The sequence below is a fragment of the Nipponia nippon genome, unplaced genomic scaffold, assembly GCF_047370975.1.
Source record: "Nipponia nippon isolate SJK-2023a ecotype South Korea unplaced genomic scaffold, ASM4737097v1 scaffold_7, whole genome shotgun sequence".
NCBI lineage: Eukaryota > Metazoa > Chordata > Aves > Pelecaniformes > Threskiornithidae > Nipponia > Nipponia nippon.
The window spans coordinates 25,867,419-25,892,312 of record NW_028262391.1 but is presented as its reverse complement, the minus strand read 5'-3'; the positions used below and the strand labels follow the sequence as shown (position 1 = coordinate 25,892,312).

The 24,894-nt window shown below is 39.6% G+C and overlaps 1 protein-coding gene across 4 annotated transcripts; it reads left to right on the top strand.

Annotated features, from left to right (window-relative positions):
- Window positions 1-189: 189 nt before the first annotated feature.
- On the top strand, window positions 190-24,658 carry FAM168B (family with sequence similarity 168 member B). Of its 4 annotated transcripts, XR_015700763.1 has the most exons (8): window positions 193-393; window positions 7,288-7,368; window positions 10,889-10,972; window positions 15,633-15,775; window positions 16,724-16,901; window positions 18,234-18,363; window positions 18,601-18,715; window positions 19,439-24,658. XR_015700763.1 is itself a non-coding variant. In XM_087740663.1 (7 exons), the coding sequence occupies exons 2-6, from the start codon at window positions 7,299-7,301 to the stop codon at window positions 18,344-18,346; spliced, it is 588 nt and encodes a 195-aa protein (XP_087596789.1). In that variant the 5' UTR covers window positions 196-393; window positions 7,288-7,298; the 3' UTR covers window positions 18,347-18,363; window positions 19,439-24,658. The 4 variants fall into 4 exon arrangements, 3 of the variants coding, with proteins under 3 accessions (XP_087596790.1, XP_087596789.1, XP_087596791.1); XM_087740663.1 differs by lacking the exon at window positions 18,601-18,715 and having other exon boundaries at window positions 196-393; XM_087740664.1 differs by lacking the exons at window positions 18,234-18,363; window positions 18,601-18,715 and having other exon boundaries at window positions 190-393.
- The last annotated feature ends 236 nt before the right edge of the window (window positions 24,659-24,894 follow it).

Below are 24,894 nucleotides of genomic sequence, written 5' to 3'. Positions count from 1 at the left end.
ACCGGCGCCAATGGCGGGGGCGGGCGGGGTCACGTGCTGCGGGGGGGGCAGCACCCGGGGGCTTCCGTGCACGTGACGGCGGCTTCCGCCCCCCGGCTAGGTGCGCGCGCCCCCTCCCCCGCGGAAGTGACGTCAGCGGCCGGGTCGGTGCGCAGTTGTTCGGTGCGGCCGGGCGCGGAGCAGCCGGAGTCGCCCGGCGGCCACTGCCCGCCCCCCCCCCCCCCCGCGCCCCGCGCAGGCAGCGCCCGCCCCGCTCCGCCCGCCGCCCCGCCCCGCCCCGCCGCCGCCTCCCGCACCCGCGTACGTACGGCCGCACGCACGCACGCACAGGCGCACACACGCAGCGAGACAGCCAGCGACGGCCGGGCCGCCACCACGAAGCGCCGCAGCCCGGTGAGTGCGAGGCGGCCGGGCCCGCCGCGGGTGGCGCCGGCTTCCGGAGCCGCTCCTTCCTCGCCGCCGCGCCGCCCCGGGCCCGTTATGTAAGGGAGCCCGGGCCCGGCGCCGCGGCCTGCGCCGCCGGCCTCTCGGGCGGGCCGCGCCGCTTGGCGGCTCCCGCTCGGCCGTCCGGCCGACCCCTTCTCCGGCGGCGGGGCCGCGGCGGCGGCGCCATCCCGGGTCCCGGTGTAGGGTCGGGTCCCAGCCCCGCCGCTGTGGGGCGGGCGGCGGTGCGGGTGATGCCGGGCAGAGCGCTGCGGCCCGGCGGGCAGCTGCGCGCCGCTCTCCGCCAGGCGGGGCAGCGGGTAACCTTCAGCGTCGCTCGGAGGGAGGGCTCTCGTAACAGGTGTCCGAGGCGGCCTGTCACCGGCGGCAGGTGATGGGCTCGCGGAGGAGGGAGCCGGCTACCAGCCGCCTCGCGGCACTGGCGTAGGCAGGGCCCGCGGCCGCCCCGGGTCTCGTCCCTCTCTGCTTGCTGTCGCTGCCGGGAGCTCAGGTTACCTTTGTGGAGCAGGTCGGTTTTGAATGCATGGGGCGGCTTTAATGCTGGTTTATTGGTGTAGGCTGAAGATTGTCCAGTTGATAACTAAATAAAAATTAAGTGTAGCGTCATGAGGGGATCAGTCGGTTGGATTTTCAAATAAATAGTATCAGTAACCTTCAGCTGCATGTGGAAGGCTGTGCGTGGCTTGCATGTCGCACCTGGCCTGGTACCTTTATATCTGTGAGCTGGAGAAAGGAATAAAATTTTAGTCATCTGTAGCTTCTAGGAGGAGTTGTGAGACAAAAAGAAGAAAGGCTTGGTGCAGCCCATGCTTTCAGTGCTTTTCTAGAATGTTTGGAAGCAAACCATAAACACCGGCCAAATGGTGAAATCTGTGCTCTGAGAAATGCTAAAAGTTAGGCTTTAAGTGAGGGGTGGTATACAGCTCTCAGCATGAGAAGAGCTGGATTTAATTTGTTCTTAAACGTTAAGTAGTAGTGTACGTGTTACCTAATTTGACTAGACTTTCTGTCTACTCTAATGTGATTTTAGTGTAAGATCCATAATTGTTAGTGTCCAAAAACTTCCTTGCTCCTCTAATGCACACTTCCCAACCTGTACTTTTTGTGGTAGTAATTATGCACTTTAACTTTCAGGTTAAACATAGGAGGAATTAAGAGGCTTTTGGAGAGTCTGTCTCAATTTGGAACTTGTGACAGTTTCCTCTTATTTCAAAAAGCAACGTGGAGTAAACTGAAAATTAACTTCATGAAAAAATGCTTTGTAGGATGAAAATTCACCAAGAAGCAGAGCTTCAGGATTTAACCAAAAATTGTGAATATGATTCCTTCATGCAGTGAAGTTTTGTTCTTCCAATTTGACACACACACCCCCCCATTTCTCGTAGTTGATTAACTTCCTCTAAATTTGGCAACAGACAGGCTTCTAAGATTGTTACCGTGAGGAACTGACAGTTTTGCTGCACTACTCCACTTCTTTGAAATAAGAATATACATGATCTCAAAGTTATGCAGGAGATGCAAGGACTGGAGCTGACAACTTTTATCCCTTTGTGCAGTAGCAACAGCAACAGAAATTGTAGGCTTCAAGAAATGCTGGGCCATTTGTTTAATCTTTCCATAGGTAGCGGGTTTTTTGAAGAAAAAAGGTTTTGGTAATGTTCTGGTTTTTTTGAGGAATAGAACAATGCCGTTAATGTACAAATGAAGTTTGTTCACAAGCAGGATCTTAGTATTAAATTTTTGGTATGGGTTTTCTTTTTGTGTATAACATGTAGAAATAATTCTGTTGAGTCTTTAATATATAAGCATATTGTCTCTGTCTGTACTGACACTGGGTACAAGTAGTATTGATGTTAACGTGTGTGTATCTCAAATCTGTTGTTCAACCAAAAAAAAAAAACGTAACAACAAACCACTAGTAGAATAGGCTTACAGTGAGAATTGTATTCATTAGAAAGGATTAGAAAGTCTAAACTGCTCTATTTGTTTGTAGTCTTAAAAAAAAAAAAATTGCATGCACACAAAACATTGAAGGGTGATTGCAGGTGTCTCATTCTTTTATGACAAGAACATCTTGTAACTTGAGCAGGGGAGGAAGACTTGCATGTGAATGATGTTTCCAGCTTTGTATTTTACTTTATGTGTGAACTTCAGGCAAAGTTATTACTTGTCCTTTTCTAGGCTATGGTTCTACAGCTTCAATCAACTTCACTATCCAGTCCTGCTCCCTTCCTTGCATTGGAATGGGTGCTGTCTTAGCCATTTGGTGATGTGTCTCAGCTCTCTCAAGGTGGTAGGAAGAAAACATAGCAACCCTCTGCCCAAAAAACTCCAGCAAACCCCAGAATTCTGCCAACCGACTTAGCTGATGTAACTTACTGAGGGGTTAGCGTGCCAGTGCTGGGAGTCGGATTGCTTGCCAGAAGCATGGCAGTTCTGTGTAAGCATTGATTCCAGCTGGCTTCGATCATGGACTACCATAAGCCCATGCCCTGTTTTGAACAGGGGTAGCACTTGCTTCCTGGTAAAATTCAGCGACCTTTTTTGAGGTCTTAGATGATGGGAAGAAATGAAGCATGCGCTACCTGCAAATACCAGTGTAGTGCGGGAAGCATTGTTTTAGACTTTTCAAAGTCTTGAAGGCCTGCTGATACAAGCCCCCTTTTTTTAAAAGTAGTTGTGACAAAAGTTCCTGTTACTTGGCCTAGGATTTGCATCAAAGGGCCTATTTGGTGGCTGAAGTTTTAATAGAATGTAATACAACTGAGACTTTAATCATTGTCAGTTATTTGAAGAGCAGAAGTGTCCTGAACTATTTTCTTTGTTACTTAGCAGCGGAAATGACTTTTTTTACGTTACAAACTACCAGACTTTTAGGAATTGCATTTTACTTCTATTAAGCTTTGACTGGAAGTCAAATGGGTAAAATGTAGAACATTACTAAGATGGCAATTAACTTTGTTAAGGAATTGTATGTAAGCGGAAACTAGGTCCTTTGTACAGTTGCATAGCAAACAGCATTCTAAAAGTATTCCAGGATGGATAGATGTTAAACACTATAATGACTTAGTGTGGGTCTGCTTAAGTTCCAAGAATGAAAGCATTAGTAGACCACAATAGCGTGCTTTAGGCAGGATACTTAGTTAAGAGAGATTCTTCCCCAACTCTTGAGATAGAATTGTCATAAAATGAGCAAAAATGACATCCAGGAGATCTTGTTCCGATAGTGTTTCTGTACAACATTGAAAATAAATGAGAAAATATATCTGTTACAAAGGAGTGTGCAGTTTGTTTTACAGTATTTGCATTGATCTGTGGTTTTTTGCACGTATCTCTGTAAAATGATTTTTAAAAGCACAATTTCCTAGAAATGTGCTCATTCTGAGTGTAGCAGGAAAGGCTACGTGCAAAAGCGTATCTAATTCGGAGTGCTGGAGCTTCGGCATTAACAGTGGTTGGCCTTTGTGCTCAGCTTCCTGAAATGTGGATTTAAGAGGAGGATGGTTGTCCTGGTATCTGTCCCAAGATGAAATTTAACAGGGTTGATCAAAACTGAGTTTGATTGTTTGGCTTTGGCAAGAATGAAAGGTGAAGCATTAGCGCTTCCCAAGCATGCTTGCATAGTCTTTAATTGGAGCATCTTTAATAAGTATGATTACCTTCATTTCAGCTGAAAGAATTAGTTGACTGTAATTTATATACAGTTGGCTCTGTGCAATTTATATACAGATGATGCACAGTAGACACTTATTTGCATATACATTAACATGAGAATGCTTTGGAGGGGATGCCAACAGAAAGGTTGAAAGCCACGATTCTTTGGGTTCACTTTATACTAGTTTCCCTAGCGTTTGATGTGGACTTTAAGCGTTACAGGGAAGTGGACTGCAATCTTCCATATTTCAATGTAACAGATGCCCTTCCAAGTAAATTTATGGTAAAGACCGGGATGATTGCAACCATTGGGTAATACTATATAATTATACTTACACATGTTAGGTCCTTCAGAGAAGACCTGAAAATAATTATTTTTAATTAGAAGTGATCTGAAGTTTTCCCTGCATTACAAAAACTGTAAGCACTGTTTGTAGGGTGGTGGATCTCTACTTGTATTTCAGTGGCGAAAGCTAGAGTGTGAAAGTAGAAGTGGTGAAAGTACATACCTGTTCAACCAAAGTTGAATTAATGTGTGTGTGTGCACACACGAATTTCGAAGTATGGATGCATTTGAAGTGGAAGTTGACATTGCTTCCAGTAAGAGGCAGCTTGCAGCCTCCCAGTGCCATAGTTTTTTTTCCTCCTTACTTAAGTGAATTCCTTTCTCTTAATCTGCACTTCCTCTGAGATCAAGTCTGATGGATTGCCTGACCTTTTCTGTTCACTTTCTGTACCTTTTCAGCTTTGTCTGGCTTCTGGTTAAGTCATCCCTCAGAATGTACATCCTTGTGTTTTTCTGCAGTCATTGATTCCTAAGACTTCTAATAGTTGGGAGGTTTTTTTTATATTTTACCCAAATATTTGCAGAATGCTCTTGCTGGTTTTCCAGTCCTCTCTCTCTCTTCTCATTGCCATTCAGAATGGTGAGAGGGTTATAGGGTCTTCTTTCCTCCTAATTGCTGTGGAGACTGCAAGGAGGAGCAGCGTATTTGTAGGGATATGGGGGTGTGGGAGACTCCTGTTTATATTTGGGTGGAAGGGTATATCCACATCCCTTAAGACTTTTACCCACAACTCGGACATGCTGAGACTGAAGTGAAGCTTGAACCTCTTACAGGTTTTGTAAGTTCAGAGACAAAATGTGACAAAACCAACATTGAAAGAGGAGGAGAGATGCAAATGAGAAGGAAATGCAGGGAAATATTAAGGGAACAGGCTGAAAGTTTTCAACTAAATGAGAGTCCTTATTTAGAAAGGAGGATACACAGAAGAAAGTATGGGAAAAGAGAACAGTCTTGCTACAGTGAAATATTAGTCCAGCAAAATATGCCTCTTGGTTATGGTGCAGCAGAGTTAATGCTATTAAAACTCCACAGGGCTTCAGTGGAAAATAATGCTTTATGCTTGAAGACGACTAGTTTGCTGTAGAACATTTCCAGAGAGATTTGTGTCAAGCTGCTTTTTGATGTTGGTCAGGTGATTAAAAGATTAAAACATGCTGCTCTGGGGAACTTTCTTCATACTAAGCAATGTAAATGGCAGGTTGTTTGTTAGATTCATTCTTAATGGATTCTGTTGTCTTGATGTGTAATCAAGTATGAAAGTGGAAAAAATAAAAGCAATTCTATTTAAGTTAGTATTATTGCTAAGTATGGGGGGGGAAGTCCAAGAAACTGGTGAATCTTGCAATTCTCTTACAGCCGGTTTGAGTGTTTTGTGAAACGTGATGATAAACTTTCTGACAGCATTTACTTTCTGATTTCCTAATTTTGCACAAATGTTTTTTTTTGCTTCTGTTGTGTAGTAGGTGTTGCTGAAACTTGCCACAGAGGTGTTTTTAGTGTTCCTTTAAAAGCAAACTACTTATGCTTTATACAGTCACTTAACATAGGTTTATCAGAGCAGCTATACTGATAAACTTAGATTCCTGCCATAACGTGCTCTGTAACTAAAGTAGTGCATGCATAATAGTGACTCTTGCTTCGTAAACTTTATTTACAAAATTCTGTTAAACTGTGTTAAACAGCTTAGCACACTGTTCGTTTAAGTAAGACAGCATCTCAAGATGTAGAAGAGGAAGTGACTCAAGTATCAGATATTGACAGTTAATAAGAAAATCTGCTTTCATAGTGTGCCCTCCTGTCTTGCCATCGGAGGCTATTTGTAGTGAAAAGCAGGTACTTGCAGGAAGAGAAGTGGTAAATCTGTAAATATATGCAGAAAATCAGATGATTGAAGATATTAGGGTTAAAATGCGAGGATTTTTTCCTAAGATGTTAGAAAACTAGTTGCAAAAGGTACTCTTGTAAGAGGCACATGGTGGGCTTGCTTGTGAGCTGTGCTGCAGTGATTTATATTCCTAGAAATACATAGGTGTACTAGAAAAATTTGAGAGGCATCTTCAATGCAATTGCATTTTCCTTGGTTTATGTACAAGATCCTTTTTAAAACAGGAGATTTGGTTTTATTCCTGCCTGTGATGGTAGGTGCCTTTTTGGTGTGTGAATACACAGTTCAGAAATGACTGGACCCAACTGTCAGCTTCTCATAGGCTCTGAAGAAGTTAGCAGCAAGTAAACAAGTAAATAAATGTGAGCTAGCTGTCTAATACAGAAAGTCTTTTGCCACTTACTTCTGTAATACTTGGGCCGTTGATGGTAGGTGAATTTAGTGCTGGTAGAGGACTGGAATCCCAGTCTTGAAATGCCAGTAGTAATAGACCACAGGTATTTGCATCCCTTGGCTAGTTGCTTCAAGAAAGAAATAGGAAGAAACTAAGATTGATAGATGGTAGATAGATAAGTGATTGACAGATGACATGGGGAGAGAAGTCCAATGCATGTGAACTCCTGCAGTGGGTTATGGATTTGCGTGCCATGGGGGAGCTCTTAGGGATGGAAACATTTTGAAAGCATGCTCCACAATAGGGAATGTTTCATTCCCGAGACATTCTCTAGCCGAATGAGGGTTGAGATGCTTTGAAACTTACTTCTGCAGTGACTCTCTCTTGCTTGTAGCTATAGTTGGAATGTTGACGAGTAGTGAAATTGCTCCTTTTTCCTCTGTTACTTTTTCTTCTGACATGCTTTCCCCCATTTCCAGTTCTATTTCAGTTGCTGAGATTTCAAGCTTTCCCTATACTTGAGTAAATACTTTTTTCTTTTTTTTTTTTTTTTCCTGATTCAGTTACTGAAATCATGAATCCTGTGTATAGCCCTGGATCTTCTGGGGTTCCCTATGCAAATGCCAAAGGAATTGGTTATCCAGGTAAGTAACTGTGTTTTAATGAGTTTCAGCTACACTGATGTTTGTCATCAAGAAGAAATAGTCACTTATTAATGGCTTCATGTATTGTAATCTGTTTTGGGATTTGGGTGGGGTTTTTTAAATTTAAAAAGTGTCATTTCAAAAGTGATGTTAGTCTTCTGTTATATTTCTAATGTCAGTATCTCTTCCAAAGCAGCTTATTTTAGGAGCTCTAATAATTACACCCTGCAAGAAGAGGAGTCAGTCTATTTCTGCTGCTAGTTGGCTGGCGCTGTTAACCTTTCTGTCCTCTAATTCTTGTTCGTGCTATCTGTTTTATGACTGCCTGAAGCATAGCATCAAAGGCGGGACCAAGAAATGTTTTTAAAACATAAATTAAATGCATTTCTTGCTTTCTCTGCTTCAAGTTTCTCACGAGGGTTTTTTTCCCCCTCATCTCCTAACATGTGTGAGCAGGCTTCATTTCCGATGTCCCCGTAGTTCAGAAGTTGGATAAGGCAATAATTAGATTTGGCCAGAACTTTCCAGGAAGGCTGAAGAGAAGGGCAGTGTGCCTCTGTGAGGCATTTCAAGCAGTATGTCTTGATGCGGTCTTTTTTCCCCGCTATCTGTGGGGTAAGGGAATTATTCCATCCTGGGAGAGGCTGGAGGGTCTTTCAGCTCAGATTTTATGTATCGTAACCAATTAAACTTCTGAAGCTTTTATAGGGAGGCTGTTCTCTGATTTAGTTGGTGTCTGTGCTGGGAGCTAGAAATCATTCTGCGCTGTTACTGTTTATATTCTTTGTAGCTGTACTATATTTTCTTACTGGTATTTACAGTTTTAAAATTTGTTTTTCAGCTTAGGTAGTGTACTGGAGTTCCTGTTTTCCTGTTCCACTTTTCTCTGTTCCTTCTTCTAAATACTGGTGCATAAATGAATTTTCTTTACTGTTGACTTGATCGTCTCAAAAACCTTTTAATTTCTATTTTTGCTTTTCAGGTACTTCTAATTTTTTCCTCAAACTAGTGTACCTTTCTTGATTTCTATTATTCTAGTATTTATAAGGGGAAAACACAAACTGTGTTGCAGTGTTTTTAAGTCTTACTGAGTGACTGAAATGGTGCAGTAATAAATTGTAAAGCTGATGCTGTGTAACCATAAGTCCCGCAGGATGGTTTTATTCTCTGTAACTGTCTTGGTTATATGGACTACAGTAACTTTATAATAAGGCAAGAGCAGTGGTTTACTAATTAATATCAGTAAGAGTACAGTTGTTTCTGTATTCATAATAGATTGCTTTTTCAAGGCTTTGTTTTGCTTTAGGTAAAAATTATTATGAATTATTCAAATATAACTTTGGATTTTTATCTCTATTCATTTTCTAAACACAGATTTGGATTAACCAGGGTTTCATTTGTACTTAGAACCATTTACACATTGCATTGAAGTGCCTGTTTATACTAATCTAAGTGGTACCTTAATTTACTTAGGAAGATATACTGTTATAGATTCATAAATAGCAATTTAAATAACATTACAACTTCCAGTCTTTTATTCTACTGTTATACATATTAGACTACATATTGAATTATGTAAGTACTGTACATTTGCCAGTCTTCACTTGGTTGTAAATTAGTAAAACTAAAATATATGCAATTGAAGTAGAATTGTTATAGAAGTGCCTTAAATGTTATGCTACAAGTTGATCACTCAAAATTCTTCCTTACAGCAGTCAGTTTACACAACTGTGACCCTTAAATTCAGCTTAGTCAATAAGTTCCACAGTGTTACACTGTTACAGATAGTTTGCTGAGCTGCCTGGTTCATGCTTGAAGGTGGTGGGATAAACACAAAACACATTCTCTAAAATGAAAAGTAGACTTGCATTGTAGGATTTTTTTTTTAAGTTGTTAGAAGACTCTCCCTTCTTTGCCTCTCCTAATTTAAAAGCTACAGATTCTCCATTCAGAATCATTGAATTTACATGGGTTGCATGGTAATAGAAGGTAACGAACATATTGCTAGGTGGAATGTGTTATTTAAAGGCACTGTGTTTCTAAAGCTGTTGCATATTTAATAGCTGTTTATATTATACTACACCTATTTGAGGTTGTTGTATGGGTTTACAGTAGCAAGGAATCACTATCCAAATGTTCTCACATGGATGAAAGTTCTACATTTTTCACAAACAACTTGTTTCTTGAGCTGCTCGGAGTGCTCTGCTGTGGAGCTAAACCTGTGAAGAAAGAACAGAGGACTGAAAATGTATACAACATAAGTAATGTTGCAGATGTGTAGTCAGTTTGAGTAATGTGTAAAGCCGTACTAAAGCTTTTCACTAGCAGCTTGTGAATTTGAAATCTTAAGAGCTATTTATACTCCAAAAAGTTGTTATGAATTGGATATGTTATTTTTACCTTTGATTTTTCAGCCTAATGCTTTTCTTAGTCTTATCCATGCTGACCACCTAATAGTAGTGCCAAGTGTATGTCACTTGATATGTTTACAGAGTGCTTTACAAAACTAGGTTAGCATATATAGTCCTGAGCTAAGGAATTTTTATTGTTAGGAGTAATTGCTAAGGACTCTGGGATTTATAGCAAAATAAAAGCCCTTCAAATTTGAATAGCAGTTTAAAACTAGCAGCTTTAAGCCTGACAGTGAATATGCAAATAGTAATTGCCTTTTATCTGGAGAAGGTGAAATCTTTATATGTTGATAACAAAATGTGCTAGTAACTGTCTTTCTAAATATAGACCTTACAGAGTTTTACAGTTTGGAATAATGTAAATAAGTTCCTGGAAAAATTAATAGCTGTGATTAATTCAGCAACTTCACTTACTGCAATCTAAACAAACTTTGTTTCTTTTGAGTAACTGTAGCTTTTGCTAATGCTGTTTTTTGCCTTATGTTGGAGGCCATGTTGCCTCCATATTGCTGTATATTGTGATGTTAGTTCAGCCATAATGGTTCTTGTATGCTGGTGTAGAAGTGTTTACCTATCATTTTGTTGATACCTCAGTGAATCGCTTGTTACTGTTAATTGTCATAGTACATGCCTGAAACTGGTGAGCTTGTTTGATACCTGAGTGTAATAACAAATCTGTGTCAAATGCAACAAGCATTGGACTATCTAAGGGTTTGTACTCTCTACTTGTGATATCTCTGATCTGGAGAGTCGGAGTCACTCAGGTCTTAAAACTCAGTGGGGGGGGTGGGGAGGTGGGGAGGGTTGGATAGTTGCACAAAACTCTGTTGTCCAACTAACTTAAAAGTTACTTGGCCAACTTTGAGATTTGCTGAAACAGGGATGTAAGGGAGAATGGCACTTGTGACTCCTTAGCTGTTCCCTTCATCTAGCATTCAGCTTCATGTGGCTTGGGAGAAGAGTCCAGTGTTTTAGTTGGAGGTGCGATTGAAAGCCATCTATTGGCTCATTTCAATTAAAAGATGTACAGCAAGAATCTTTGAGGGTAAAGTCTAGTTAAGACTCTGCAGTCAGTCTAGAAAATAACTTTGACGTATTCTTTCTTCTAGCTGGCTTCCCAATGGGCTATGCAGCAGCTGCTCCTGCCTATTCCCCTAATATGTATCCTGGAGCAAATCCTACCTTCCAAACAGGTATGTGTAATAGGTATGTCAAAGCAGTAACCTGAAGTTTGGAAGTTGTTAGAACCAAGAAAGGAAAAGCTGTAGGGGCTTACAATAACACTTACACTGTGGGATAGGTTTTACATTACTTTGAATATGACTCATAAGGAATCATCTTGTAAATTAAAATGAGTATAATCTTGTCTTAAGTCGTACTGCTTTCACCTTCAGAGAAGAGAAGAGCTGAGTTTTTATCTCTTGCTACTGTATTTCAGGCTGATACTTGGGGGTTGCATCGTGTTTCCTTTCACTGCTTCCTTCTTGATTCTGCTAGCTTTGTATCCTACTGGTTGTTTCCAGATTCCTGTTTTTTATTCTGTCTGTTCTCTCTGAAATTGTTCTTTTTCATCCTTTTCTTAAACAATATCTCTTTCCAAGTTAAGCTTGCTGCCTTTTTTCTACCCTTAAAATTGTCTTTCATGAACTAATCGTCTAGAAAGCCTGGTTGCTGGGTAGAACTGTTTTGTGCATAGTGCATGTTGGGGGAGGATTTAGGTAACTACACTTGCATGCTTGTCATTTAAGAGAAAGGGAAGGTGATGCGACTAGGAAAAGGGAGATGGAAAAACACACACAAGAGAAACCAAAGCGTTCACCTAAGTTGTTTTTATGTAGTTCTGTTTTTACTAATAGAAGATGATTTTTGAAGTGCTAATGCTTGAAACAAAACAGAAGCTGTTAGCATTTGATTTTCATTTAAACCAGGAACATACATCTGATAGAACAGCATTCTCCCTCTGGTTATATTGCATCCTAAGGAATTCCTTACATTGCTTTGTTAATGTAGATCTGGGCCATCTTCAGGAGCTCTTTCACTTGCGTGTATTATGCCAGTTTTTCAGAGACACATGGCACATAACCAAATTTGTCCCTGAATGTCCTTGTGTAACTTGGGGGGATAGGAAAGGATGCTGCTTGAAATTGGGAAGTTATGTTGTGGAAGCCTGCTTGCGATATCGAAGTTCAATTTTTGTAATGTCTGGCATTTCATTAACTACCAGGAGACTCTTAAAAGGGTGTGGCAGCAATTACTGAGGCAAAAGAAAGTAATCTAAAAGGTTTCCTTGCAGAACCTGTTAAAAGTGTGTAGCTGTGTAGCTTTCCTTGGAACTGTGGAGTATTCTAGTTGGTACAATCTGTGTCTCTGTTCAGTTTGCTGCTTAGAGGCATAGCAAGTGCAGAATTGATTTTGGCTTGTCTTTTGTTCTTGAATTGAAGGTAGGGAAACAGATGGATATTTTAAGTTCCAGTAATGGGGGGGGGGGGGGGGGGGGCGGGAAAACAACACAACCAAAAACCACAAAAAACCAAAAACAAACAAAAAAACCCCCACTATCCTTTGGATAGAGTATTGCCTCTGTTCAAGTGTCATATCTAGGGGTACCAGCTTGCATTTGCACTGGATTGCTTAAGAACTTTTTTGAGAGTAATGTTCAAGGGAGAGCAGTTCCCATCAGGGGTATAACTTAGCATGGGAATCAAAATGCTATATGGGCTTTTATTATCGGCTTGTATTACTAATAGGCTGTTCAATTTCATGGTTGAGATTACCTTAGTGATGTGTCTCTTCTGCCTTCTGTGCTCCATTGTATATATCATCAGGATTCCTGCAGCTGTGCTGAGGAGTAGCTGTAATTTTTGATCCTAGGATTGGATAACTGAAAGGTAGCTCCAGTCTTATTACTGGTTGCAGTTTGCAAATCCTACTGCAGGAAGATGAAGATAAGCTGCATGTCATCAGTTTACCAAATCATGAGACTAATGCTTTTATCCATGTTTTTTTTTCTCCATGTCAGTTATGTTGTAATAGAAGGTTACGGTTTCTGGGGAAGACTCTTGACTTGTTAGACTTAATCGTGTTGTAAGATTGGTTTGCACTGATTAATCTTGGAATATATCTCATAGAATCATAGAATGTCCTGAGTTGGAAGGGACCCACAAGGATCATCGAGTCCAACTCCTGTCCCTGCATAGGACAACCCCAAAATTCATACCATATGTCTGAGGGCGTTGTCCAAATGGTTCTTGAATATTGTCAGGCTTGGCGCCATGACTGCCTCCCAGGGGAGCCTGTTCCAGTGCTCCACCACCCTTTGGGTGAAGAACCTTTTCCTAATATCCAACCTAAACCTCCCTGGCATATCTTCCTGCCGTTCCCTCAGGTCCTGTCGTTGGTCACCAGTGAGAAAAGATCAGCGCCTGCCCCTCCTCTTCCCCTTGTGAGGAAGCTGTAGACCGCGATGAGGTCGCTATGTAACAGGTCTCATGCTATATAACAAAGTTAGAGTAAGAATTTTTCACTTCTATGTGAAAAAGGAATAAAGATGTGTAGTAGTCATATACCGTCTTCAAATGTCCTTAATTTTTTTTAAAGCTAGTACTATTAAAGTATTGCTGTTAAATAGAAAATAAGCTTTTATTTCAGAAATAGCTTTAATTTTTAGCTACTCTTAAGCAATGAACTAAAACTCAATGTCCACATCTTCTAATTCAGGCAGATAACAACTTGAAGTACTTTTGTCCTAACAGCTGGAATTTTTTTTAACTTTTCTGATGTAATTGCTTGTTTGTAGAATCAAAGCTTTTGTGAATTCACATCACACAGCAGTATTTGAATGTGCTGTGCCACTGCTGTTCAGAAAGGGTACCTTTTTATGGGTATCTTTCTTAAATTTCTGTGGTTTTGAATAACTATGGTTTACTTTTAAGGTCCTTGCTTCCTGTAGGGAGAAAAAAAATTAAATGAGAAGGCAGAATAACTCTTGTACAGATGTACCACTTTGCAAGAATGAAAGTTAAATTGCCTGTGCAGCTGTATCAGCGGGGTTTTAGAATGGCAGTGGGCTTCACTGGGGACATAGTTGTAGTTTGGTAGTGATGCTTTGTGTTCAGCATTTTGTAGCTGAGTTTTTCAACACAAATAGCTCCCCATACTAGAAATAGAAGTTACTTTCTCAGCATGCTCTATTCTTCAAATACTTAGGATCTCTAAAAACAAAGAGTTCAGCATAAGTGCTGTGGTAGCTGTCTTTAGTGTCTCTAAAGGTGAAAAATTCTATTGAAAAAAGAAAAAGAGGAAAAACATAGTAAACCTATTTCTTCATTAACATAGCAATGTTCAGTTTGAAAGGTGGGATGAAATTGGAAAGAAACTCAGACTTCTGCAAAAAATGAAGGTCATCTGTCATCAAGCTGTCTGCACAAACTGATTTTTCACAACACAGATGCCAGTGTTCTCTCTGCTCTGTGTCTTCGGATCTGTTCTCTGTATTGAAGTTAGCATTTAAAATCAACCTAATCTCCGTTCTGAAAGTCTTAATTTTTTCCTATAATTGCCAAGTATTTTTTCTTCCTTGTGTTGCCCTAGTACTAGTTTGTACAATTCCAACTAGATAGAAATCGTATTTGTGGATGTTTCGTCTCCTAGTGTGGTGGACCTGCGTGAGACCTAAGATTTTTTCAGCATAGCACAGGCTAGGGCTTTGATGCTTTCTCCAGAATAGGTCATGCCTGTTGTTTAGTACCCTAAATGTCATTACTGGTGGATGCTGCTGCTGAGGTATTTGTATTCCCACTCTGGCTATTAAGCCGTAGCATAATCTTGGGAGTGTAGCATGCAGCAGCAACAGTGCTTTTCATAGATCTCCTCCATGCCTTAGCAAGCCATTGTTCTGTTATCCTGAGACCTTGTCTGATGAGGGCTGGAGAAATTATGGAAGAACTGTCTTTAGGCAGGGTTTGAGCCAGCACGTGCTACTTATCCCTGTAAAAGCTGAACAGTTCCCACCATTTACAAGGTGATTTTGGGGACCTTGTAGTAGGAATGCAAAATTCTTTCTGATGGCATCTGAAGTCTTATTGTAAGGTATAAAAATAATTCTTAAGTGATGATTAAGGGTATGTCTATGTATGTAATACACAAAAAGGAGATTTAAAGATCTTAAAGTGCCTTCGAAGTCCAATTTGCAGTTGCAATGAACTCTACAGTGTTTGTGTTTTAAAGGTGTGGCCTTTCATGTTTATTTTAGTCAGTTCAGAAAATGCCAGAAAACAAATACGTGAATAAATGTAAGTTGAAGTGGAGGTTGCAGATTGTGTCTCTGTGTTCTCTGAAAATCCATCTTGAGCTCTTGACGTGATTCCTACTTTTGAAATTAAGTTATTGTTGCACTGTATCATCGTCTACAGAAAGTAACTGCGAGTTAGTTAACTGTTGCTAAGTTTTGCCAGTACAATTTGGGGTGCCTTGAGAACTGGGCTGGTACTAACATGTACCAAATTCTACTATATAGGAATGCTGCCTAATATGCCAAATCCAAGTGTTTAATGATACTACTACAAAAATCCAAATCCACTTTTTTATCCCATATCCATAGATTTGAAAAGCAAATTGTGCAAAAACACAGTTAACTTTTCATGCTTAGTTGACACAGTCAAGTATCGTTTCCAGATTGTTGCCAGTATTATGTAAATGATAGAACTTGTGCTTGAATATTCAGGCTAGCCTACTAAGTACTCATATGAAGATTAAGGAATTTGGAAATTAAGAAAATTGTTACCTCTCACTCTAGAAAGCAGTGTACTGACACTTGTTTTTCATGTTTTTAATGCAGATTTACCTTTGTTTCAGGTTATACGCCAGGCACCCCGTATAAAGTATCTTGTTCACCCACTAGTGGTGCAGTGCCACCGTATTCTTCCTCACCGAATCCCTATCAGACTGCTGTGTACCCAGTTCGAAGTGCCTATCCACAGCAGAATCCATATGCACAGGTAAATGAACAAAACCAAAAAAGAGTTTGGATACTCTTTTGTTTACCTTGTAATATCTGCTTGAACTCTTAACTTTACGTCACATTTACTTCTTGATGGATGGAGAGAATTTTTAAAATTCTTAATACAGTGATTTACAGAGTGTGTATGTGTGTGTGCACTTTTACATTCTCTCTCACATGACAGTTACTCTGCACTTACTGATAATGTGTTCAGTCTATGAAGAGACACTAGATTCAGTAGTTTTAAAAATGCATGCTAGATGCTGTAACTACCATATTCTGACTTAATTTTGTCAAAAATTGTCATAAACTTGCACTAATTCTTTTTTTGTAGGAAGCCTCTGTTGTGATTCAGGGAGTTACCAAGTCTCATACTAGGCAAACTGTTGAAAACTATTAGAAAGGATAGAATTAAGACACGTCAGTAAACATGATATTTTGGGGAAAATTTTGTGCAGAGGAAACTTGCCTGGCGTATATGCAGTAGTTGAAGGGAATTATTAAGCACTTAACAAGGTTTATCCAATCTGCTTAGTGTATTTGGATTTGTCAAAAACCCTTGGTTCTTTAACTAAAAACAGCTGAATAAAAAGTTGTGAAAGAAGGAGAGAAGGTCTGTTATGGATTAATGTATGAAAAGATACGAAACGAAGGGAATGAATGACGACTGAGCCCTTATTGCTGAAAGTGCGGTCAGCATTGGAGTTCGACAAAGGTCCCTGCTTTTCAATGTTATCCTAAATGCCTTAAAAAGGGGCTAAATGTTAAAGTTTACCAGTGAAACGCAACTGGAATAGTTGAAGTGAATGTTTTAGCCTCTGTTCTGTAAATACACTGCATCTTTAGAACGATGGTTCTATCTTATGATACGCTCATGAAAGATGACATCATTTATCTTCCCTACCAGATATACTATAATTACTTAATTTACTTTTTTCTCTAACAGCAAGGCACTTACTACACACAGCCTTTATATGCAGCACCACCCCACGTAATTCACCACACCACAGTCGTGCAGCCTAACGGCATGCCAGCAACTATGTATCCTGCTCCAATTCCGCCACCAAGAGGAAACGGTGTGACTATGGGGATGGTGGCTGGGACTACTATGGCAATGTCAGCAGGTATGTGAACTTACAACCCTTAGGTTTTCTTGATGAAGCTCCCCTTTCAGGTTGAGACAGAACACAGCTGCATTACAAAAATGTGAGGCCAGATGTGTACTTGGCAGAATCGTAAAACTGTTTTGATTAGAAGGGACTTCTGTAGGTCATCTAGTCCAGCATCTTCAAAGTGAGTCCAGCTAGATCAGGTTGTATACTTGTTCAGTGATATTTTGATCATCGCTAAGGATGGAGATATCACATCCTCTTTTCAGATATTAGTAATATGGTAAAATAGTTCTTCTTTATGTCTGTATGAAATTTCACTTGCTCTTGCATCCTTTGCTTGTCAACAGTGTCAGGAGTCTGACTCCCTCTTCTCAATACATTTCTCTATGCCTAACTGAAAACAGCAACCTCTTAAGGCTGAGGAAAATGCAGTGTTCTCAGCCCACCCCTCATCGCTGGCCTTCTTTGTGTGTTGAGATACAACATTTTGTGTTTGCACTACCTGCAGGTCTTCTGTGTCATAGGGAATGGTTAGGGATGTCTGCTCCGTAATGCCACACTCTTTCAGTGGTAGTGTATTGGAGAAAACGTTGTTTAACCAATATCTAGACTCATCTGTGAGCGTTTACGGGGGGTGTGGGGGGGTGTCATGCTATGTTACTCAGTGGGTGTTAACTCGTGAAGAAATATCCACATTTACTCAAGGGACGCTCAATTCGGTAATCTAAAGAATGAGAGCCATGAGCTTGTTTTCAGATTCTGGTTTTTATCTTGTCAAACTTATTTAATTTGAGGAATACCAGAACTGGAGAAGCTATGTGTCACAAGCTGAGCTAACGTTGGAGTTTCATATGTGGGCAAGCTTATCCCAGGTGTTTGTTACTGTTTCTACTAAGTGCTGTAGAGTAAGACTGTTAAGACCCTGCTGTCTCAGCCTGTTTGTTTCTGAAGCCCCTTAGTCTGTAAAAACCTATCTGGAATAATGCAAACAAGAACTAATTTATTCTGATTTATCAGTCAAGTTATCTCTACCATAAAATATTCTTATGGCATGTAAAGCCTGCTGTGGGAAAGTTTTGCAGTGAATAATGCTTATGTTGCAGGGTTTCTGCTAGAGCTGTTTTTGAGTAATGAGTAACTGTGTGCATTGGACTAAACATAAAAATGATCCTCTTGCATAAATGTTTGAAGGAAGATTGGGGCTGGAGTGCAAAATGATAATAGTAATTTTAAATTGGAAGATGAACGAGCTGTAATGGTTTTTAAAATTAACTCTTTTTTTCCTTTTTTTTTTTTCTGTACTAGTATTTGTGCTTACTGAAAAAAATGTTCTCTTCATCCTAGGTACTTTGTTGACAACTCATTCCCCAACTCCAGTAGCCCCTCATCCAGTTACTATGCCCACATATCGGGCTCCAGGAACACCAACCTATAGTTATGTGCCCCCACAGTGGTGATCATCCTGGCAGTCAGTGTAAGTTACCGATTTAGACTGAAAGCAGTTAATCTTTCTTATAAATGACAGCATTGCAGGTTCTTTCGGGGAGATTTTTCAGAAGATAAGCAGTCTGGGGTACTTCGACAGTATTCTAATGGAGTAAGAATACACAAAAATTATTGCTTATGTAATAGCTGAGGGTGAATATTTCTCACAAGCTGCTGAAACAAATACACAACCTTGAGTTAATTTCATATATTCACTCTGTTTCAGTTACATCTCAGTTCATACTTCTTGCAGTCAGCATGGAAAGATCGTTTCTAGTATGGACCAAAATGTAGATCGTGGGTTTCAAGAAAAGGAGTTTAATTTTGAAATCTGCTATAAGGTGGGATGGGTTTTGGGGGTGTAATGTGTGTCAAACTGACACAAAGCCTAATGTTTTTGGGATCCTCACTTCTGCTTCTTAGGTTTTTTGGCATACATTGAGAACAGCTTCATTTGAAATAAGGACTTGTCAAACCAACTGAACTAGAAATTTTCACTTCTAGTCCATTTAGTTTATGGCAAAGTTAACTTTTGTTTTAACTTTCTTTGGATTTCTGTTTCAGCAGTTAGGAGTCCAGAGTTGTGTTATTACAGGTGACTGTATTCCCTTTGAGTTAGTAACGCAGTAGCCATTTGTCATTTTGCTGTGATGCTACATGTCGGTCCGCAGATCTGAAATGTTTCACATATAATATTTCATCCAAGAATGTCATATTACATGAGTATAGAAAGCGAGAGTTTTGCTGTGACTAAACTCATGACTGCTGATAATTAAATTTAGCATAAAGTACCTTTTTAATATTGCACCTTCTACTTAAGACAAAACTACTAGTCATGACAGAAGGCTGGAATGGACATGACAGGAGAAACTCAATGTAGTGAATTCTTAACCTAGAAGCCTATAGATTACGGTTGACTGGATAAGGGCTAAGCATTATATAATACTTCTGTTGTGTGTGCATATATGTGTGGTGCATGCGATATTAGAATGTTCTGCCACACTCAAATAGTATTTCACATAATTGAGAACATTTCTTACCTTTTTTTCCCCCTCTTAACGTAGGTTTGAAGATGGGAGATATGCAATCAAGAAATTGAGGTTTAAAAGTTGGTGCTGAAGCCCTCATGCCTCCAACCAGGACTTTTCTTCTGAATGCTTTCAACACTTGGCTAAACACTACTAATTCCTGATCACTGAAGATTTTCCAGTGCTGCATATCTTACATCTTGGAACTCCAGCAGTTAGTCTTAAAGCAAATCCTGTTTTGTGGACTGTCTTGCAATTTTTTAGCTAATTATAATGATAAAAAGGGAGTATAAATTTATTCTGATCCATATCTAGTTGAATGCATGTTAAAACACAAAAACAAAGCTTGCTCAATCTACCTGCAGTGACTGATGCAAAAACCATCATATGCAAATCCAAAGGAACCGAAAAGTATTTTACAACTTGTATCACTAATGCACTGTTGTAATGTATGCAGGGTCTTAAAAGGTAGAATCATGAAAGTGAGTTTCTTTCTAGAATACCATAATATACATTAGATAAGTGCTTCAGCCTTTTTCAGGTTGATGAAGTTGCCAGTTTAAAAGGGGCATATTTTTATTTAAGCGATGTATTCTTTTCAAATTCAACTACTAAATTGGAGTGACTGGAAAATGAGTCAGACAAGCTGTAGAAATCCCGCACACAATTAGTTTACTTCATACCTTTTCATTTTCATTATACAGATTCAGTGTTATACAGATGTTCTTAAGGATCAGAATGAAATGACAAAGGTAATGCTGTGCGTGCCAGTAAATAAAGCAGACTTCCTTGAGGCAAAACTGGCTGTTAGGAATAGTAGGAGGTGACATCACCTGCATGACGAATTGCATGTCCTGGGGAGATATATATCCAGTACTATCTTTAATATGATGCAAGATGTGTCAAAGTGAGACTGCCACACAGACTGATAGCAAAACACTTTCTTTTAGTTCTCAGTTCAGGAAATCCGTGCTGTTTTTCCGAAAGAATGTTGTAGTCAGTTGAAAATGTATGTGCAGTTGATCCAGCTTGCTTTCCTGAAACTTAAGAAATGCTAGGACTTTCTACAGCAAACAGGAGGAGTTCAGCTGCATGTTATTCTGAGGAAAGCTTGTGTGCCTGATAAGTATGTTAAAGGGGAACAAACCATTTTAACAAAATTTCCTTATTAGCTACTTGCAGTATGGACTATGGATATGCTGTAGTAGGGCTGCCAGAATATAGAGGTTTCAAATAGCTGTTCTCTTTTTTTTTTTTTTTTTTCCCCTAAAAATATTTGTAATTGAAGAGGAGCCATTTGTTGGTTACAGCATTTTGATGTGTTTCCTTAGTATTTTCTTTTTTACTTCCTAAATTGCACTTGGAATCACCCAAAATAAGACTGACGGCAGATTAGCATTTCATTGCAATGAGTCATTTCTGATGTTCTTTCTTGCAACTTCGTTTTTTAAAAAGTACCTCAAAGCAAATGCTGTGGGGATAAAGGGCTAGCCTTAGAACCCATTTGTATACCAAAATTGTTACGGGGGAGATTTTAAATTTTTAAATTTGAATATTGCACATAAAATCAAGGCTTTTCTTAAACCTGCTTGACTTATGATTCCAGAAAGCTGCAATTTTCTTTTTTTTTGATACATTCTGCCTGCGATAAATTATGCAGTAAATGGTTATAAAATGTTGTTCCCTTTTAAGCGTTTACACAGAGGTATATCAGGCTGTATTGTTCTTGTAGGTTAATTTCCATTCAGAAGTAAATTTTTTAAGTTGTATATGTAGTTATGCTTTGTTTTGGGGTGTTCTGCTACTATACAGATTTGGCAGCTACTTCAGGGTAGCATCAGTGCTGATTTAATGCTGCCATTCCAGTACTCTGCCCTAGTGGGAGGCTTACGTACCTTCATAACCCGTTGGTGGTTAGAGCCTTCAGAAACTTTATTTTTTACAGTAAGCACTGTCCATGTTTTCTATTTCCTTTTTTTTTTGGTTGAATAAAGTTCAGGTTTATTTTGCATGAATCACTGTCAGTGGACGGCCCCCTTCTTTCTAATGCCTTGAACATAACTGTGTTGTTGGAATAAGTACTTTAAACCTTACTCATGAGCACTTACTGCAGCTTAGGGATTTCCATATATTTTTATATGGAGCAGAAAATTACCCCAGGCAAACTGTTTGAATCTGTACTGCTTCGTTCAAGTCTGTTTAACAATTCCATTTGTGTAGTAGATTTGCAGCTTTCATTAGTCAGGTGTGCCAGAGAGTACAGTGAACATCAGTACAGGCCATTTGTCCATTTTAGCTAGTAGAGAGTGACATTTTGTTGTCTTGGCATGATTTTAACAAAGAGCTGAGGTATGAAACAGTGCTATATTGGGGAGAAGCTATAAAGAACAAGCTCAAAGCCTTGCTGTCTCCTGTCTCATCACCCAATAAACTAAAGCTTTGAAAATCATAGGAGAGAACTTTCATGAATGCTGCAATAGATAAATAGTTAAGGAATGAATATAACTTCGTATATATTTGCTCTAACTTCAGATTCCTAAATGTCATCTTGGAAGTGGTCTCTGTATAATATTCTGTAACATTTAGGCAGTCTCACTTACTTGAGCACTTTTTTCTAAGTTGCATTATGGGATTCATCCACGAGGGGGAAACTGTACCTTTTTTAAAAGGTACTTACACCTTCCAGTTTTGATCGATTATAATCTGCTGGGAGGGTGGAGCGTGTCTCCAGTAGTTGATATGGAAAGTAACCAAAAGCACAGTGCAGGGGGACGGGGGGAATATGTGTATATATAACTATCTTAATGGTATTTTGTTGCAAATAGTAGAAAGCATGGATATAAAACTGCGGCGGGGGAAACTGTACATCATTAAATAGGCGTTTACACAGTGAGGGTCTTATGAAACATTCTCTCCTGCTTTTTATATAACATTCCCTATTTAGAATTCCTTTATAAATAAATACGCAGTATGTGTTTGCACTAGAGCTCCTCAGCAAATGAAAAGAGCTAGTGCAGTAGAGACATTTCAGATCAAGCTTCTCTTTAAAAAAAAACAAAAAAACAAAAAAACAAAAAAGAAAAAAAAACCAACAAAAAAAAAACCAAACAAAAAACTTTTATGGCAGCTTTATATGATTAAAAAAAAAAGTACTACTTTAAACCTGGAACTGAAAATAACTGTTGCAGCAATAACAAAGAGAAGTCCAAGAAAGAATTTTTTTTTAATTCAAATTTCAGGTGTTGAGTTTAGATAAAGTATTTTTTAAAAACTGAGGTATTCCCTATGTCAATAACAACTGATGCAAATGTCTTTTAAATGTAGCAGCAGCAAAAGAAAAATGGCTAATAATTGGCACCAAAACCGTGTAGCCCTAGTCAGCGGTGTGGTGGTTGTTAACGAAACACTAGGAAGGAAAGCAGAGAACCTACTACTAGATCTTGCTTATGCTTGTTATAACCATCTCCTGTTTGAAGTTTCTAGGAGACGTGCAGGAACGCTGTTCAAGAAAGCTTCTTTTTGAGCGTACTATGCAAGTTTAAATGCTTAGATGCAGTGGTAGATGAAAAAAATCCTTTATTTTAGTTCAAGTCCTTCCTTGTATTGCTTCATCCGCTGGAAAAAACAAAAACCAAACACACACCACCACCGCCACCACCTGTAAGTACCACCATGTCTTAGTGTTGTCTGAGAATAGTTCATGGTACAGAGTTGTATACCAGGGTACTCAACATTGACTACTCTTCATGGAGCATTCTGGCTTCACTGCTCTTGGGTAGTAAGGCCACTTAAGGTATCTGAGCAAAAGATGGTCCGAATTGACTTGGAATCACTCCCCAGTGCTTAAGCACAGTGTTAATACACCATTCATTTGGGTTTAGAACATACTTTTGCTTGAATAGGTAAGCAGAGCGATCCGATACCACCATTTAACTCTAGGCTTAAACTCATACCAGAGAGTAGTAAATACCGTGTATGTGAAACCTCCCATCTTAGGAATATGAACAATAGCGATGCTTCAGCTGGAACTTGTGGGAAAGAGGACAGATGCTGTGGTTGTTGAAGGGTAATTTGCAGTTGCCCAGGATGTGGTTTGTGCAGTAGTTGGTAGGCAATAGGCGTGATCCGTGTCCAGCCTTCCCCAGCAGGTGTCACTGGCCGAGCTCAGCATGCGCAGAGGGCCAAAAGCAATCCATTAATCCTCGTGTTGAAGTGTTTGTGAACACCTGTTCAAAAGACATAAAGATTTAACCTCATTCAGATTTTTCTCATTAATAAGTGTCAGCTCTCTAATCCTGTATTTTATCAACTCTAAGCTTCCTGCAGAGACCCTCAGGTTTGACGAGGTAGAATGCCAATTAACAGGAACAACTGCAGCAAAGTTAGGGTAGTTTTGTGCATCAAGCCTCGCCAAGAATCAAGTTCATTCTGGGATCTCTAAAGCAGTGAGGACTCTTTCAGCAGGCTGTGTACACCTCTTTGCGGGGGGGGGGGGGGGTCAAGAGACAATAAGGTGCGCTTTGTAGACAGAAGAGAGGGAAGAGGAACAGTGCTTATCCGGGGACAAGGAAGCCTTTTCTTGTGTGGGTTGAATATAACACTGAAACATCCGAATTCCACAGGTAGTAAGGGTCCATTTGTGATTTAAAAAAATATTCTAAACAGTTTATGGGCTCTGAAGTTTCAACATCAAGAAAGCGAACATGACTTTTCTAAACTGTTGTGACTTTTGGGCACTTAGCAGGCAAACTGGGAAAGCTTTTTTAGCTGGCTGCTGTACAGACTTGTTTTAAGTAGAATGGATTTGTTAGTGGTTTTTTTTATTGTAATGCTATTATTGGCTGCCCTCATGTCTAAGATTTGAAAAAGTGAGTGCATGCAATGGAAGTACAAGAGGCCCCAGTAATAGTTCTCCATGTTTGTTATGAAATAGACACAGGTTTCCTTTTTATGACTTTTTTTAAAACTGTCTTACGAACAGTTGTATTGGTACTTTTTTTAAGTTTAGGTCAATGTTGTCTTCCAGAATAAGTTTTAAGGTATCACTCACTCCTGCATTGAACTATCGCATCAACACAAAGAGTGGAGATTCCATTCTGAGCCAGTTCAATTGTGAAAATTCATACTTTTTTATTTTTTATGCAATTCAATGAGTAGATGAGCTCAGATTTAAATTCTTAAAAGCACGTTTATTGTAACAAGAATTGTTATGTATTAATACTTCAGTTTTCAATAAAGATTGACTTGTGTTGCTTATTGTGGTTTTTTCCTACTGTCTTTGGTGGCGTCCTTTTGGAAAAGATCCTGTTGCTGGATAGCAGTGCGGTATATTGAAACTCCTTAAGCTAATGAAATCTGGTGATTGATCGAAGCAGAGCAAGACATTTAAATTGGCTAAGTGACTTTTCTCAGTAAGGTTTCTTAATGGCTAACAAAACACAATAGTAAAGGCTTCCCTTAATTCCCCTGGGGAATAAGGTGCCCTAAGTTGC